This window comes from Vulpes lagopus, chromosome 4, assembly GCF_018345385.1.
Source record: "Vulpes lagopus strain Blue_001 chromosome 4, ASM1834538v1, whole genome shotgun sequence".
NCBI lineage: Eukaryota > Metazoa > Chordata > Mammalia > Carnivora > Canidae > Vulpes > Vulpes lagopus.
In genome coordinates, this window is record NC_054827.1 from 51,867,502 (window position 1) to 51,881,260 (window position 13,759).

Here is a 13,759-nt window from a genome sequence, read left to right on the forward strand (position 1 = left end):
TGTTTCTGGTGTTTTTTTTTTTTTTTTTTTAAGATTTTATTTATTTATTCATGAGAGACACACAGAGAGAGGCAGAGACACAAGCAGAGGGAGAAGCAGGCTCCCTGTGGGAAGTGTGATGTGGCACTGCATCCCAGGACCCCAGGATCATGACCTAAGCCAAAGGCAGACCCTCAACCACTGAGCCACCCAGGTGCTTCCTCCTCCATCACTGTTTCTAAAAACAATTTTTTTTTAAAGATTTTATTTATTTATTCATGACAGACTGAGAGAGAGAGAGAGGCAGAGACACAGGCAGAGGGAGAAGCAGGCTCCATGCCGGGAGCCCAACGCGGGACTTGATCCTGGGACTCCAGGATTGCGTCCTGGGCCAAAGGCAGGCGCTAAACAGCTGAGCCACCCAGGGATCCCCCTAAAAACAATTTCTAATACTGTCTTTTGTTGCCTCTATTTATAGCAAAAGCTTTTCCCCTTTTGTTATTCTTTTATTATTCTTTGACTATTTTTCCTTTCCTTACTGTTTTTGATTTTAAAGATTTTATTTAATTATTTGATATCTGACACACAGAGAGATATAGAGCATTAAGTGGGGGAAGGAGCAGAGGGAGAAAAAGAGTTCCCACTGAGCAAGGAGCCCAACATGGGACTTGATCCCAGGACCCTGAGATCATGACCTGAGACAAAAGCAGATGCTTAACCAACTGAGCCACCTAGGTGCCTCAACATTTCAGTTTTTTTTTTTTAAGATTTTATTTATTTATTCATGAGACACAGAGAGAGAGAGAGAGGCAGAGACACAGGCAGAGGGAGAAGTAGGCTCCATGCAGGGAGCCTGACATGGGACTTGATCCCAGGTCTCTAGGATCAGGCCCTGGGCTGAAGGCAGCGCTGAACCGCTGAGCCACCCAGGCTACCCATCATTTCAGTTTTGATGAGAAAGATTTGGCTTCTCTTCCAGAATGTAAACCTACCAATATATATGACTATGTGTAATCATTCTTTCATTTTTTGCATTTAACAGATATGTATTGAGTACCTATTATAGGCCAGGCCCTGTTCTAACCATTAGGGATAAAACAATGAACAAACAAAGCCCCTCATCTCATATAAACTGTATGCCAGTGGGGGTGACAGGCAATAAACAACTATATCACAAAGAGCTGGGTCTTAAAAAAAAAAAAAGGAGAGGGATGTGGAAAATGACATAGGTAGGGTAGGAACATTAGTTATATAAGTGATGACAGAAGACTTCTTTTATTTTTTCAAGCCCCACCGTGGGGCTTGAGTTCATGACTCTGAGGTTAAGACCTGAGCTGAGATCAAAAGCCAGACACTTAACCAACTGAGCCATCTAGATGCTTTGAGAAGGCTTGTTTTAAAATGTGCCATTTGAACAGAGACATAAGGAAGATGCTCTATGGATATTTCTGGACTAAGTATCTCAAAGAGAAAAAGAACAGTATAAAGGCTATGAGGAGGGAGCAGGCTAGACTTGGTGAAGAAACAGCAAAGAAACTGGTGGGATGGGAGCAGAATAAGCTTTTTCCCTATTAATGTTTACTATTTTTGCCATAGTTTATTTTCTATAAGAGTTTACTATACCTTTCAATTTGAACAGATTCAGATTCTAACTTATACTAAAGGCTGAGATTGTTTTAAGTCTAGTGGATAAATGGAAATGTTACTGAATAGGTATCATTTGCTGCAATAAGCATTTTGGCTGAACACAGGCTTGTAAACAATCTAAATTACACATATACTGTCCTGTTTGGAGACAGAGAGGGTTTAGTGGGAAGATACAAGAGCCAGATTTTATTTTGAGTCCTGGTTCTATGCTTACTTGCTTTAACTGATCTTAAGTCAGAGCTCTAGGTGTCAAATATATAGGTATACTTTTACCCTTTTATTCTATTATTTTTATTTTATAATTCTAATTTTATTTTATTTTATTTTTTTTTTTTTTTTAAATCTTTTTTATTTTTTTTATTATTTTTTTTTAAATTTTTATTTATGATAGTCACAGAGAGAGAGAGAGAGAGGCAGAGACATAGGCAGAGGGAGAAGCAGGCTCCATGCACCGGGAGCCCGATGTGGGATTCGATCCCGGGTCTCCAGGATCGCGCCCTGGGCCAAAGGCAGGCACCAAACCGCTGCGCCACCCAGGGATCCCTATAATTCTAATTTTAAAATGTAAGAGTAGCATAGTGAATATGGGGAAAGAATAATGCCTTAGACTCACATTCTGAGTTCGATACTTTTGCTGTGCTTATTAAATGTGCAGTCTTAGTCATTTAAAATTCTGTTTCCTTATCTATAAAAGCAAATAAAAATATGTACTTTATAAAAGCATTACAAAGATTAAATGACATAATTATCTATGCATGTAAGCTACGTGTATACTATAAAATGTAAATGTAATATACATTTATATTTTTAAACTACCCATAGAGCTTTCAAACTTGTATTTCACTCACTTAAAATTTTTCATCTAAGTGCTTTCAAAATTCATTAAGTTTTACTTCTTGGTTCATTTCTGCATTTGTACTTAGTTGTATGCAAAATTTATCCTTCCCAATTGGTTGCCTATTTTGACTGACAATAAATTCTACTCAAGTAATCTTTGAGCTTTTTAATTATATAGCAAAATTCAATGGATATGAAAAACTCAGCTTGAAACCCACCAAAAAGATCAGAATGCAGATTTTCCATTTAACTTTATTTCATTCAGATGACCATTTTGTAATAAAAAATATAGGTACATGGAGAAAATAATCTGAAAGGATAACTTAACAATCATTTTGTACACTTCAGTAACTGTTAATGACTTTTCAATAGGGTTTTTTTTTTTTTTTGCCTGTTTTGTTTTCTGAACCTTCACTGTTAAAACACTGCATGCTAAAAAAATTTGTAGTCATGCATTTGCTATTAAGTACTTGATATATGTTTTTGAAGACTATACTAGAGAGATATTATTTCCTAATATCATACTGCTAGCCATTAGTTAAAATGTGTCCATATGTTACTAAAGTAATTTTAAAAAGCAACCCAAAAGAATATTAGCTAAAACCTTTAAAATATCATCAGTGGTCTTCAAAAATAATTTATAAGAGATTTAACAGAATGGAACTTACTCCATGCCCTGTGCAGTCTGCCGTGCAATATCTATAAGCTTTATCATCTCAAATTTGGTCTCAATGATGTGGAGATGGTGATATAAGCTGGAGCCCTCACACCACTGGGTAACAATAGCCAGTTGGGGCTTTGTTGAATAGCCCATAAAGAGTAGGATATTCACATGTCGAGTTTTCCTGTAAAAAGAAGAATGTCGGTAAATAGTAAAGGTCAATAAACTTCAGCACATCTTTAAAAAGTGGGCCAAAGCTGACTAATTATCAGTAAGACATTGTTAGAAAAAAGTACTTTAAAAAAGACAATTGAGGGGCGTGTGGGTGGCTCAGTTGGTTAAGCGACCTCCTCTTGGTTTTAGCTCACATCATGATCTCAAGATGTTGAGATGGAGCCTTGTCTCCCGCTCTGTGCTCAGTGGGCTCCATGCCCAGCAGGGAGTCTGAGATTCTCACCCTCTGCCTTTCCTCCCACTCATGTCTGCATGTTTGTGTACTACCTCTCCCTCTAAAATAAATAAATAAGTAAATCATAAAAAAAAAAAAGACAATGGAAAGATAATTTAGAAATGATTTTAGGAATTGTATGGTCTAACATCCTACCCCTTTCAGAAAGGTCTTACATTTTAATACACCTCACAGATAGGCAACTAGAGGTTGCTTAAATACCTTCAATTATGCGAAGCTTATCACTGAGATGTAGCTTATTTCCCTCACTCCACCCCCACCCCTCCACACTCTTTTTTTTGTCTCTTAAGTGGTTCTAGTCTTAGAAAGTGCTTTGGGGTTGAGAAAAAAATCATTTCCCCTCCACTTCCACCACTGGCTTTCCTGCTCTGCTTTTTGGAATAAAAGTTTGTACCCTCTTGAACATAATGGCCTTCAATGGGCCCAAATATCCTCGGTTCTGTTGACTTTTATCCTCCTAAGTTATAGTTCCAGAATTCTCCTCATCTTAAGTTGTCCTTGCCTGGATATACTCTAGTTTGTTAATATTCCTCAACTTTCAGGGTTTGATGCAGTCTTTAAATGTGTTCTGGTAAGGTTAGAATTTTGAGAATATTATTTTACTAAGTGGTGGCACAATTTCCCATGATCAGAATACTATATTTCTATTAATTCATTCTAGGATTAATTCTGCCATCAGTTACACCAATATATATGTGTATATACACTATACAGACACACACACACACACACACACACACACACACTGTATGCACACACACACACTACAGTATTGCATACCACTTACAGAATATGGTTAAAGACAAAATATACAAGCTTTGTTTTATCCATTTTTAGTAAATCTGTAAAGCCACCAGCAGCTATCATTGGGAAAAAGAAGATAATTTCTCTGAAAAACAGTAATTCACACAGGCTCACCTGAGTACTCCTACTTCATTTTTGAAGGCCTGTAACTGCTGAGGTGTGGGTGCTGTCACATTCAACATTTTCACTGCCACGTCACCTAAAAAAAATTGTCATTCCAAATGTCATTTCAATATTTTAAACTTTAAAGTACAAATAAATGATATCTTAACTTCCTAAACTGCATTAATTTTCTAAGGATAAAAAAACTAAATGAACAATGATACTCCTATACTAGTATTTCAAAACACCAATTCAAAAAAATACCCAACATTGTTTTTCCTGTGGAAATTTAGTTTAACCAATTACATTCCCATGGTATTTTCTTGGTTATTTAACAATATTAAACTAGATGATTTTACTAACTGAATGTTAAATTTACCAATGACAGACCCAGTGAAACTTGGCTGAAAGAGAAAACTGCAAAATTTCTTCATCAGAGAAAGAAAAAATATGTTAAGTGAGTACTTAAATCAAATCCATGGATCACCTGCTTTTGCTTAGGAAAATTATTATTATTAATTTTAAAGATTTTATTTATTTATTCATGAGAGACACAGGGAGAGAGAGAGAGGCAGAGACACAGGCAGAGGGAGAAGCAGGCTCCATGCAGGGAGCCTGATGTGGGACTCGATCCCTGGACTCCAGGATCATGCGCTGGGCTGAAGGCAGGCACTAAACTGCTGAGCCACCCAGGGATCCCCTGGAAAGTTACTTAAATTATAATTTAAAACCCCCACAATTTTCATGTGAAACAGGCAGAACTCTTCCACATCGCTAGTAGATGTGTAAAATGGTACAACCAGTTGAAACACTTTTGGCAGCAATTACTAAAACTGAACATATGTAAATCCAGTGGTCCCACAATTCTTTCCTTGACATACACCCAGCAAAAATGAAACATATGTTCACCAAACAACATGTACTAAGAATATTCATAGCAGCAGTATTCATAATAGCTCCAAAGTGGAAACTATTCAAATGCTCATCATACAGTAGAGATCGAAAAAGAAATCATGTTATAATTACACAATGAATACTACATAGAGAATGACCTACAACCACACACAATAATACAGAAGAATCTTGCACTTTTTTGCAGGTATGTTATACTTTGATATAAATACAGATTTTTCCTGATTATCAAAGTAATAAATACAGCGCTCCTAGTGAAAAACATTTTGTAAGTATAAAGAAAAAAATTAAAATCTCTTATAATCATGTCACTCAGAAATGATCAGTTAACATACTGATACACATCCTATTAGGCTTTTGTATGTATACAATGTTAATACTTACAAATACATATGAAAGATAACCTAAAAGATACATACTAAAATACTGACAGTCATTTTAAATTTTATGTTATATATTTATTTTTAGGTACCATAATATAAAATATTACACATGCTGCTTTGTAAAATTTAAAAACCACGGACACCTTTCTATATCAATAAGTATAGATCTACACTATTTCATGTCTATATAATTATATATGGAGGTTATCAATTTATCCTGCCTTCTGTTAATGAACATTTTTCATTAAGTCTCTAATGAACGTACTTGCATACATGTCTGTTTGCTTCTGTCCCATTAGTTGGTAGTTCTACAAATTGACTTGTTGGCTCAACATACATATTCATAAATTGCCCTCCAGAAAATTTGGAACAATTTATTTTCCTACCAGCAGTATTACAAACACAGCTATAAACACCATCAATTAAAAAAAAAATCTGTCCACTTGAGAGACAAATGATTTCTAGTTTTTTATTTTGTAATTCTTTGATATCTAATAAGACTACACATTTTAAGTTTACTGGCTATTTCCTCCTTTGGTAAGTGCATTTTTAATGTTTACTTGTGGTTTATAATACAAATAAAATCACAAAAAGACTTCTAAGGGAAAAAAATCTTGGAGTATAGCTCACTTAGAAAATTGTCATCTTTAAAAATTATTACACTAATGATAAGAGTCCTCGTTGCTGTGAATCCAGTTTTTATTTCCCATGATTTTTGTTAGAAACCCTTTGGAAGACTCTTGAATCTGATCAAAATAGCTTAATGATGCAAATAGGGAATATTCCCTTTGATATTTTTTTTTAATAGAAGTTGTTAAACATGCCGTTTCGTTTTTGTTTTTTGTTTTTTTTTTCAAGATTTTATTCATTTATTCATGAGAGAGAGAGAGAGAGGCAGAGACACAGGCAGAGGGAGAAGCAGGCTCCACGCAGGAAGCCCGATGTGGGACTTGATCCTGGGACTCCAGGATCACGCCCTGGGCTGAAGGCAGGCGCCAAACTGCTGAGCCACCCAGGGATCCACTACATAGGGGATCCTGTGTATCACTGTATTACATACGTACCATGCCACTTTCCCTTGTAGACTGTCCCAAATGACCCGGATCCAATTCTCTGTCCCACTGTGATCTGCCCATCAGGTATCTCCCAATCATCACTTGAATCCCGTCTACCAAGTGTTTTCTTGATAATAATTGTGTAAAAGTCAAGCCAAAGCAAACAAAAAAAGAAGAGAGAAAAAAAAATCAGTATGTGGGAATGTTTTAAGCAAAAAACTATCAGCTCTTATATTTATTTCATTAAGCGAATACTCTGTCACATACTGACAAATTATATATATCATACAATCTAAAAGGTGACATTACATATAGCTATGATATGTAAAACAAAAGAACTCAAGAAGAAAAAAGATATTATATACCCTTACCATTCGATTCCTATCTTCTGAGGATGAAGATGATTTTCTTTCCCGCTGAGGTCCTGGAGATTTCTGTAATGCTTTTACATTAGTGAGTGAGCCAGGCAATGAGGCAGGGGGGGTGGCAGACAAACCTGTGGTTGATCCTAAATTAGTGAAATGAAAAATATATCTATTAAAGGAGGATCAAGTATATTAATTTATTGGGGCAGAGGGTGGGGGGAAATTTAAGACTTCTTTAAAAATGCAGTGTATGTTTAAATATACAGCATTTAGAAATGAAAGGCCGAAAACGGCCTCATTTGGTGATTTGCACTATAATTTCTTTTAGTTTTCTGGTCAACTTAATGACTTTTAAAATATCAAGTTACAGATACAAACGTTACTGATTAGTACAGAGTCCAGAATAAAAATAATGCTTCTAAAATAAGAGAGGAATACTAAAACAATACTCCCAAGTTTTTGTTTCTTTGATTAAAAAAGTGAAATCAATTTAAAAGCTTGTATGTATTTAAAAAAAGTGTATAACTATTTTGTGTCACTTAAACAGCCAATCAATACAAAAACAGATGGAAACTCCCAAAAGTAAACATATAATAAAAATGGCCTTAATGTTAAGAATATCTGGCTCTATCATTTTAGCCACTAAAACTTTAAAAATCCTATTACTATTTAACTATATACTATTTAACAAATAGTTAGAAATATTGCTCAGTTCACTGGTTCCTGGTTTCCTATCCTACTAAACAAAAATTATTTATTACCTGTATAACAAAGTTAAAGTAAACAAAGCCAAGCAGGTTTCTCAAGACTTTCTGAAAAACTGCTACTCATATAAAGGAAAAGCAAAGCGCGTGTGCGTATTATGGCCCCCTGTCAAGTTACTACAAATGGAAATATCCTATCAGCCAAGTGAGCCCAAAGGATACACTGAAAGTAGACTCAGTTGGCCGGGCTGCAATCTTTTCCAAATGCTGACTAAGCAGAAATCCTAAATTCATTTACCTGATTTAGAAGGGTTCAAGCTAAGGACTCCTAGTATGGCCTCAGTATAGATAGCTAAGTAGAACTGAGATATCCAGTAATATCTGCATACAAAAAGACCTCCAGAGAATCTTTGATTTTTGGAAAGATTACTATTTGGGGGTAGCTATCACTAATCTTTCAAAGAATAAGGATACAACTGTCTACATTTCAATGTTAAAACTGTATAGAATTTTATCATTAGTATATTACACGTGTCATCATGTAGAATTTCTATGATCCAACATGCAATTTTCGAAAAGAAAATGGTAACTGGAATGTTTGTAACTAGAGCATAATCCATTTCTGATGATAACTTTCAACATTCTAAAGCCTGAACTGCTTGCTCAGGCTTCATAATCCTGAGGACTGCACTGTACTACTTAACTTCAGTTACATTACTCAGCACCATAGGACTTCTAGCCCATTCTATGGATTTTACGAGAAACAGCCTGGCTGAGAGAGCAAAAATCTGAAACACCACCACTACATTCAGAATAAGTAACAGTCACTAGCAAAACCCAGTAAATCCAATTCTTTAAATCTTTAAAAATCAGTTTAACTACTAATTAAAGTAAGGCAAGATAAAACGGGAGGGTGAAATTATACTATTAGCTTTCCCCTTGTATTAGGGCATAATTGAGAGTGTCAATCCTCAAATTTTCTAAAGTGTGCTGAAGGACCCCAAATATATTATAAGCCTTTTTTAAGGCTCCCTAACTTTGATATAATATAAAATGTACATGTCCTACATTTAAAAAAACAACACTGCTATTATAGAAAAATAAAGTCAAAAGTCTAGCAAAATCTTATAATTGTGATTTCCATTTTTAGTTTTTTAAAACCACACAAATTGGTAATAAATATTAATAGTCATGAAGGCTACCACCTAAATGGTGGTATTAAATAAAATAAAATTTATTAAAATAAAAGTAATGCAGATTGAAAGACAACTCCCTCTCTCTCTCTCTCTCTCTCTCTCTCTCTCTCTATATATATATATATACACAAAGTTTATTGCCACCCACTGAGTTTAAGAAGTTATCAAGACCAAAAAGTAAGTCACATAACAAAAAACAAGATGGACATCTTAGCTCGGAATTTTCTTGCTTTTAAAAGTTTACAACAGGATAGCATACAGAAAGCTTGTGGTAGTATGTGTGAGAAGCACATTCAGAGCATTCCAGCCAGGCCAAGCAGAAATTTAGTACTGAAAACTCTCACACTTACAAACACACACTGTGAGGGTGAGGCACAAACAGTATCTGTAGTTTATATTTAGTTTGCTTTGGGTAAAAACAAGAAAGAAGAGCCCAACTACCTCTGAACACTGGGCCAGGCTCAAAATCAAACACTATTTCACTGGGGACAGAATGTAGGAGGGGACTGGGAGTCCGGGATTGGCATTTCCGAAGACAGCGCATCAGGTGGTTCAAAGGGGCTGTTAGAAGAGAAAGAGAGGGGCAGGCAAACACAGGAAGACAGACACACAGAAGAACTGAAAGAAATCATGGGAGTAAATGAGCTGAAGCCTGCTTCACAAAATCATTCTGGAGGTCTAAAAAATTCTGCTTGTTTTCATAAAATCCAAATGACTTTTATAAAGTGACTCATAAAAAGGACAAGATATGCCATTTGATTTTTGGGACTAAGCAGGCAGGTTTTATGACTAAGTTAACTCTGTGATGCTAACATGACGGCAACATTTAAATGCTGGATGTACTGGGCAAAATCATCAAAAGCCACAGTTATTAAGACATAAGAAAGTCAAACTGGCAGCAACATTAATTGGCAGGTTTATGGAATAACAAATGGAAAAAAACCACAACTTTTTAAACTACATGCTACTGTGAATACTAAATCCAATATATAAGGTAGGGTTATCATTCTGGCAGGTTCACAAGTATACAGAAACATAACAAAAGACAGCTTTTACAATGTTTTTCAATATAAAATATCTTTAAGTCTGGGCTTAGATATTTTGAAGATAAAGCAGGTCACAGTGAAGAGACTAACTCTCAATAAGATAAATGGGTTTTGCATGTCTTCCTTATTAGACAGAAGACAGCTTAAAAAGTAAGCATGGAAGACCATCTGGAAGGAATATTCAAGATAGTTTCAAATATCATTTCTGGGGAAACATTATATAGGGGTAATCTTACTTTAAAAGTACTTTTTAAGCAATGCTTTATGTCCCCAATTTTCACAGAGTGCTAGAGTGAATATCTGATAAAAATTCTGTAAGAAATTTCAACTCAATTTTTCATTTACTTATTTAATTTACTGGACTATTAAGAGGACATAAAGGCTTTCTATTAGGGTCCATCCCAAATCCTTCTAGAAAGCCAATTCTAACAAACTGAAAATTTGTGACAGGCAATCTAAGGGATTCTCCCTAAGAATGATTTAGGAAAATCAGGATTTAACTGATTCTAAGCACAATCATTAAATATTACTGGTACTGTGAAGACTCCTGGATTTAGCGTCTTGAGTTGTGGAGACAGGAATCCATAAAGCATGTAAAATAATTCAGGCTCTCTCTTTGATGATAGCAGCATTTTAAAATTATATAGTACAGGTAAGACTCCCTTTTATATCCCTTTTCTCTATTCACCTTATAAATCAGTTAAAATTTTATTAGACATAAATGATAAATAATAAGAAAACCAAAAAATATTTGGGGCTTTTCTCTACGCATTTTTCTCTGTGTCTGTGTTTCATGAAAGAAGCAAATATAAAGGAGACAAGCAGCAAAGCAAATGCATTTTTCTGAGTTTTTTTTTTAAATTGAAATCACTACTTACCTCCATCACTACGAAACCCTTGGTCTCTAATCAAGTCCTACAAACAAACAGGAATGGATGTTTATTCAAAGCATATGGTAAGAAAGTAATAACAACACTCAACTTTTCACTAGACATTAACAGAAAGGTTAATTCAAAATACCTATCTAGGGCAGCCAGGGTGGTTCAGCGGTTTAGTGCCGCCTTCAGCCCAGGGCCTGCTGGAGACCCGGGATCTAGTCCCACACTGGGCTCCCTGCATGGAGCCTGCTTCTCCCTCTGCCTGTGTCTCTGCCTCTCTCTCTCTGTGTCTCTCATGAATAAATAAAAAAAATCTTATAACAAAAAACAAAATACCTGTCGAATGATGATTTCACATTTTTATCATGTTTACCAGCATGATAAAACATGCTAAACATGTTAAACATGTTAAAATAAACATTTTGAAGCACTTGCCAACCTAATCCTATATTGAAGAGATTATTAGTCCTGATCAAATATTGAAATTCCTATCAGCCCATTCAAAACCAATGGGTGCACCAATTCTTAAAAAAAAAAATTTTGGCACATATTAAGAGCCATAAAATGTTCATACCCTTCGATCCTATAATTCCACTTCTGGGAATTATTCCTAAGGAAATAATTCAGAAGAAAAAAGTGATATGCACAAAGATGTCCAGTGCAGCATTATCCATCATACTAACAATTATTTCCCTATTATAGACCAATTGACATTTGGGTTAAGTAAATTATGGTGCATCAATTTAATAAGTATTATTCAGCTACTGAAATAGCTAGGAAGCTTGTATTGGGAAACATATTTACAGTATGATAAAAAATAAAATTAAATGTACATTGATTACAATTATAAAAATACAGATGTATAAGGAATCACTAGAAGCAAAATCAAAATGGCTCAAACAAGAGTTTTGTTAAAATCTACCTTTATGATTCTTTTTACAATAGATAATATTGGGGAGTGGGGAGGGAAAAGTCTACTGGCAATAAGGCAATTTGGACCTTAATAGGTAGATCTTAGGTTTTTATCCAGTTTAACTTAGGTATAAGGGACTGAATGGCCACAAATGTCTCTAAACAGACTCAAAGGCTCTTTCTAAATATGTAACTTTTCTTTTATAGGCTAAGACCCAGAGTAAATTTTTTACAGATGATTTCTATCATGTTTAATGTATTATATAAAGCCTTCAACAGAATAACCAATAAATACTCTTAATATCTAGCAAACAAGGTGCTAGGTATTAGGGGTTGTGTGACTACCAATAAATATAAAATCCTGGTGGTATCACTAACTTTCTGTATTCTTGAGAGCTTTCTTTTTCTTTTTCTTTTTCCTTTTTTTTTTAAGATTTTATTTATTTATTCATGAGAAACACAGAGAGAGAGAGAGAGGCAGAAACACAGACAGAGGGAGAAGCAGGCTCCATGCAGGGAGCCTGACGCAGGACTAAATCCTGGGTCTCTAGAACCACGCCCTGGGCAGAAGGCAGCGCCAAACCACTGAGCCACCAGGGCTGCCCAAAAGCTTTTAATCTAATTGGAAGACATGCACATACGGAAATTAAATGATACAAGAAAAATAGCTTAAGAAAACAATAAAAGAGGTACCAAAGATGCTTAGTTAACTGCCAAATAAATAGTATGTGTGAAAAGATTCTTAGTGCTACACAAGTTCAAAGGATAAATAACTTTAAGACCTGATCATAGGTAAAGCATTTCAAGAGATGAGCTATAAGTTGGGGCTTAAGGGATAGACAGGAATGCAGGGGGAAGAGGGAAGCAAAGGACATTTTGAACAGAAAGAAAAAGACAAAGGCAGAAAGGCCACATCCCTTTCCGTTTCGCTGCACCAAACTTGTGACTCCCCATAACCAGGGATCAGCCAATTTTGGCTTTCTCCACTCTTATTTGGCTTTCTCCACTCTTACTGCACCACATACTTCCAGTTTTCAATCCGTTCTTTTTTTTTTTTTTTTTTAAAGATTTTTTATTTATTCACGAGAGACATAAAGAGAGAGGCAGAGACACAGGCAGAGGAAGAAGCAGGATCCATGCAGGAAGCCTGATGTGGGACTCGATCCCAGAACTCAAGGATCACGCCCTGAGCCGAAGCAGATGCTCAACCACTGAGTCATCCAGGCGTCCCTCAATCCATTCTTAAAGCTCTTTGACATTCTTATTTATTCTAGGTTAAAGAAGATCTTCTATTATTCTAATACTAGCTACTTCAAACTCTTCCTCATCTCCTGTAGTTCCTTTCTTACTTGTATCTCTTCCATTTAGCATGAAAGAGAAAACAGAAGCCATCAAAAAAATTCTGTTCTGTCCTTATACCTATATTTGCACAGTAATGTTAACTATAAATTCTGAATTCTTACTATGTGCAAGGCATAATAATCATTCTTAATCCACTGTAAGAGGTAGATACTACTAGCTTCAAGGTTAAGTTATGTGCCCTAGATTATAGAGCCTGTAAAGAGCTGCAGAGCTCTAGCTATGCCCACTTTTAATATAGCCTCTGAGGAACATTGTTTCCACGACAAGGGAACTTTACTATATCACTTATTCCCTATCTTGTTATTTTCAACCTCTCTTCAACTTGTTTTTTTCCCTCAAGTTACAAATATGCTGAAGACTCTCACATTAAAAACTGTCCCTCAACTCTGCTTTAATCTATAGCACCTTCATTATTCCTTTACAGCCAAGCTTCTCAAAACTGACACT

The 13,759-nt window shown here is 35.5% G+C and overlaps 1 protein-coding gene across 7 annotated transcripts in view; it reads right to left on the reverse strand.

The window, feature by feature from the left end:
* The window catches only part of BRAF (B-Raf proto-oncogene, serine/threonine kinase), a 185,789-nt gene that overhangs the window by 42,916 nt on the left and 129,114 nt on the right, over positions 1-13,759 (reverse strand). For 5 of the 7 annotated variants that reach the window (XM_041751548.1, XM_041751547.1, XM_041751550.1 and 2 more), the window contains exons 9-14: positions 11,039-11,075; positions 9,556-9,675; positions 7,221-7,357; positions 6,859-6,976; positions 4,512-4,596; positions 3,132-3,308 (exon numbers count right to left, since the gene is read on the reverse strand). In XM_041751548.1, the coding sequence (XP_041607482.1) occupies positions 3,132-3,308; positions 4,512-4,596; positions 6,859-6,976; positions 7,221-7,357; positions 9,556-9,675; positions 11,039-11,075 (674 nt within the window). The remainder of the gene's footprint in view (positions 1-3,131; positions 3,309-4,511; positions 4,597-6,858; positions 6,977-7,220; positions 7,358-9,555; positions 9,676-11,038; positions 11,076-13,759) is intronic. The other 2 variants (XM_041751552.1, XM_041751553.1) reach the window with 1 other exon arrangement.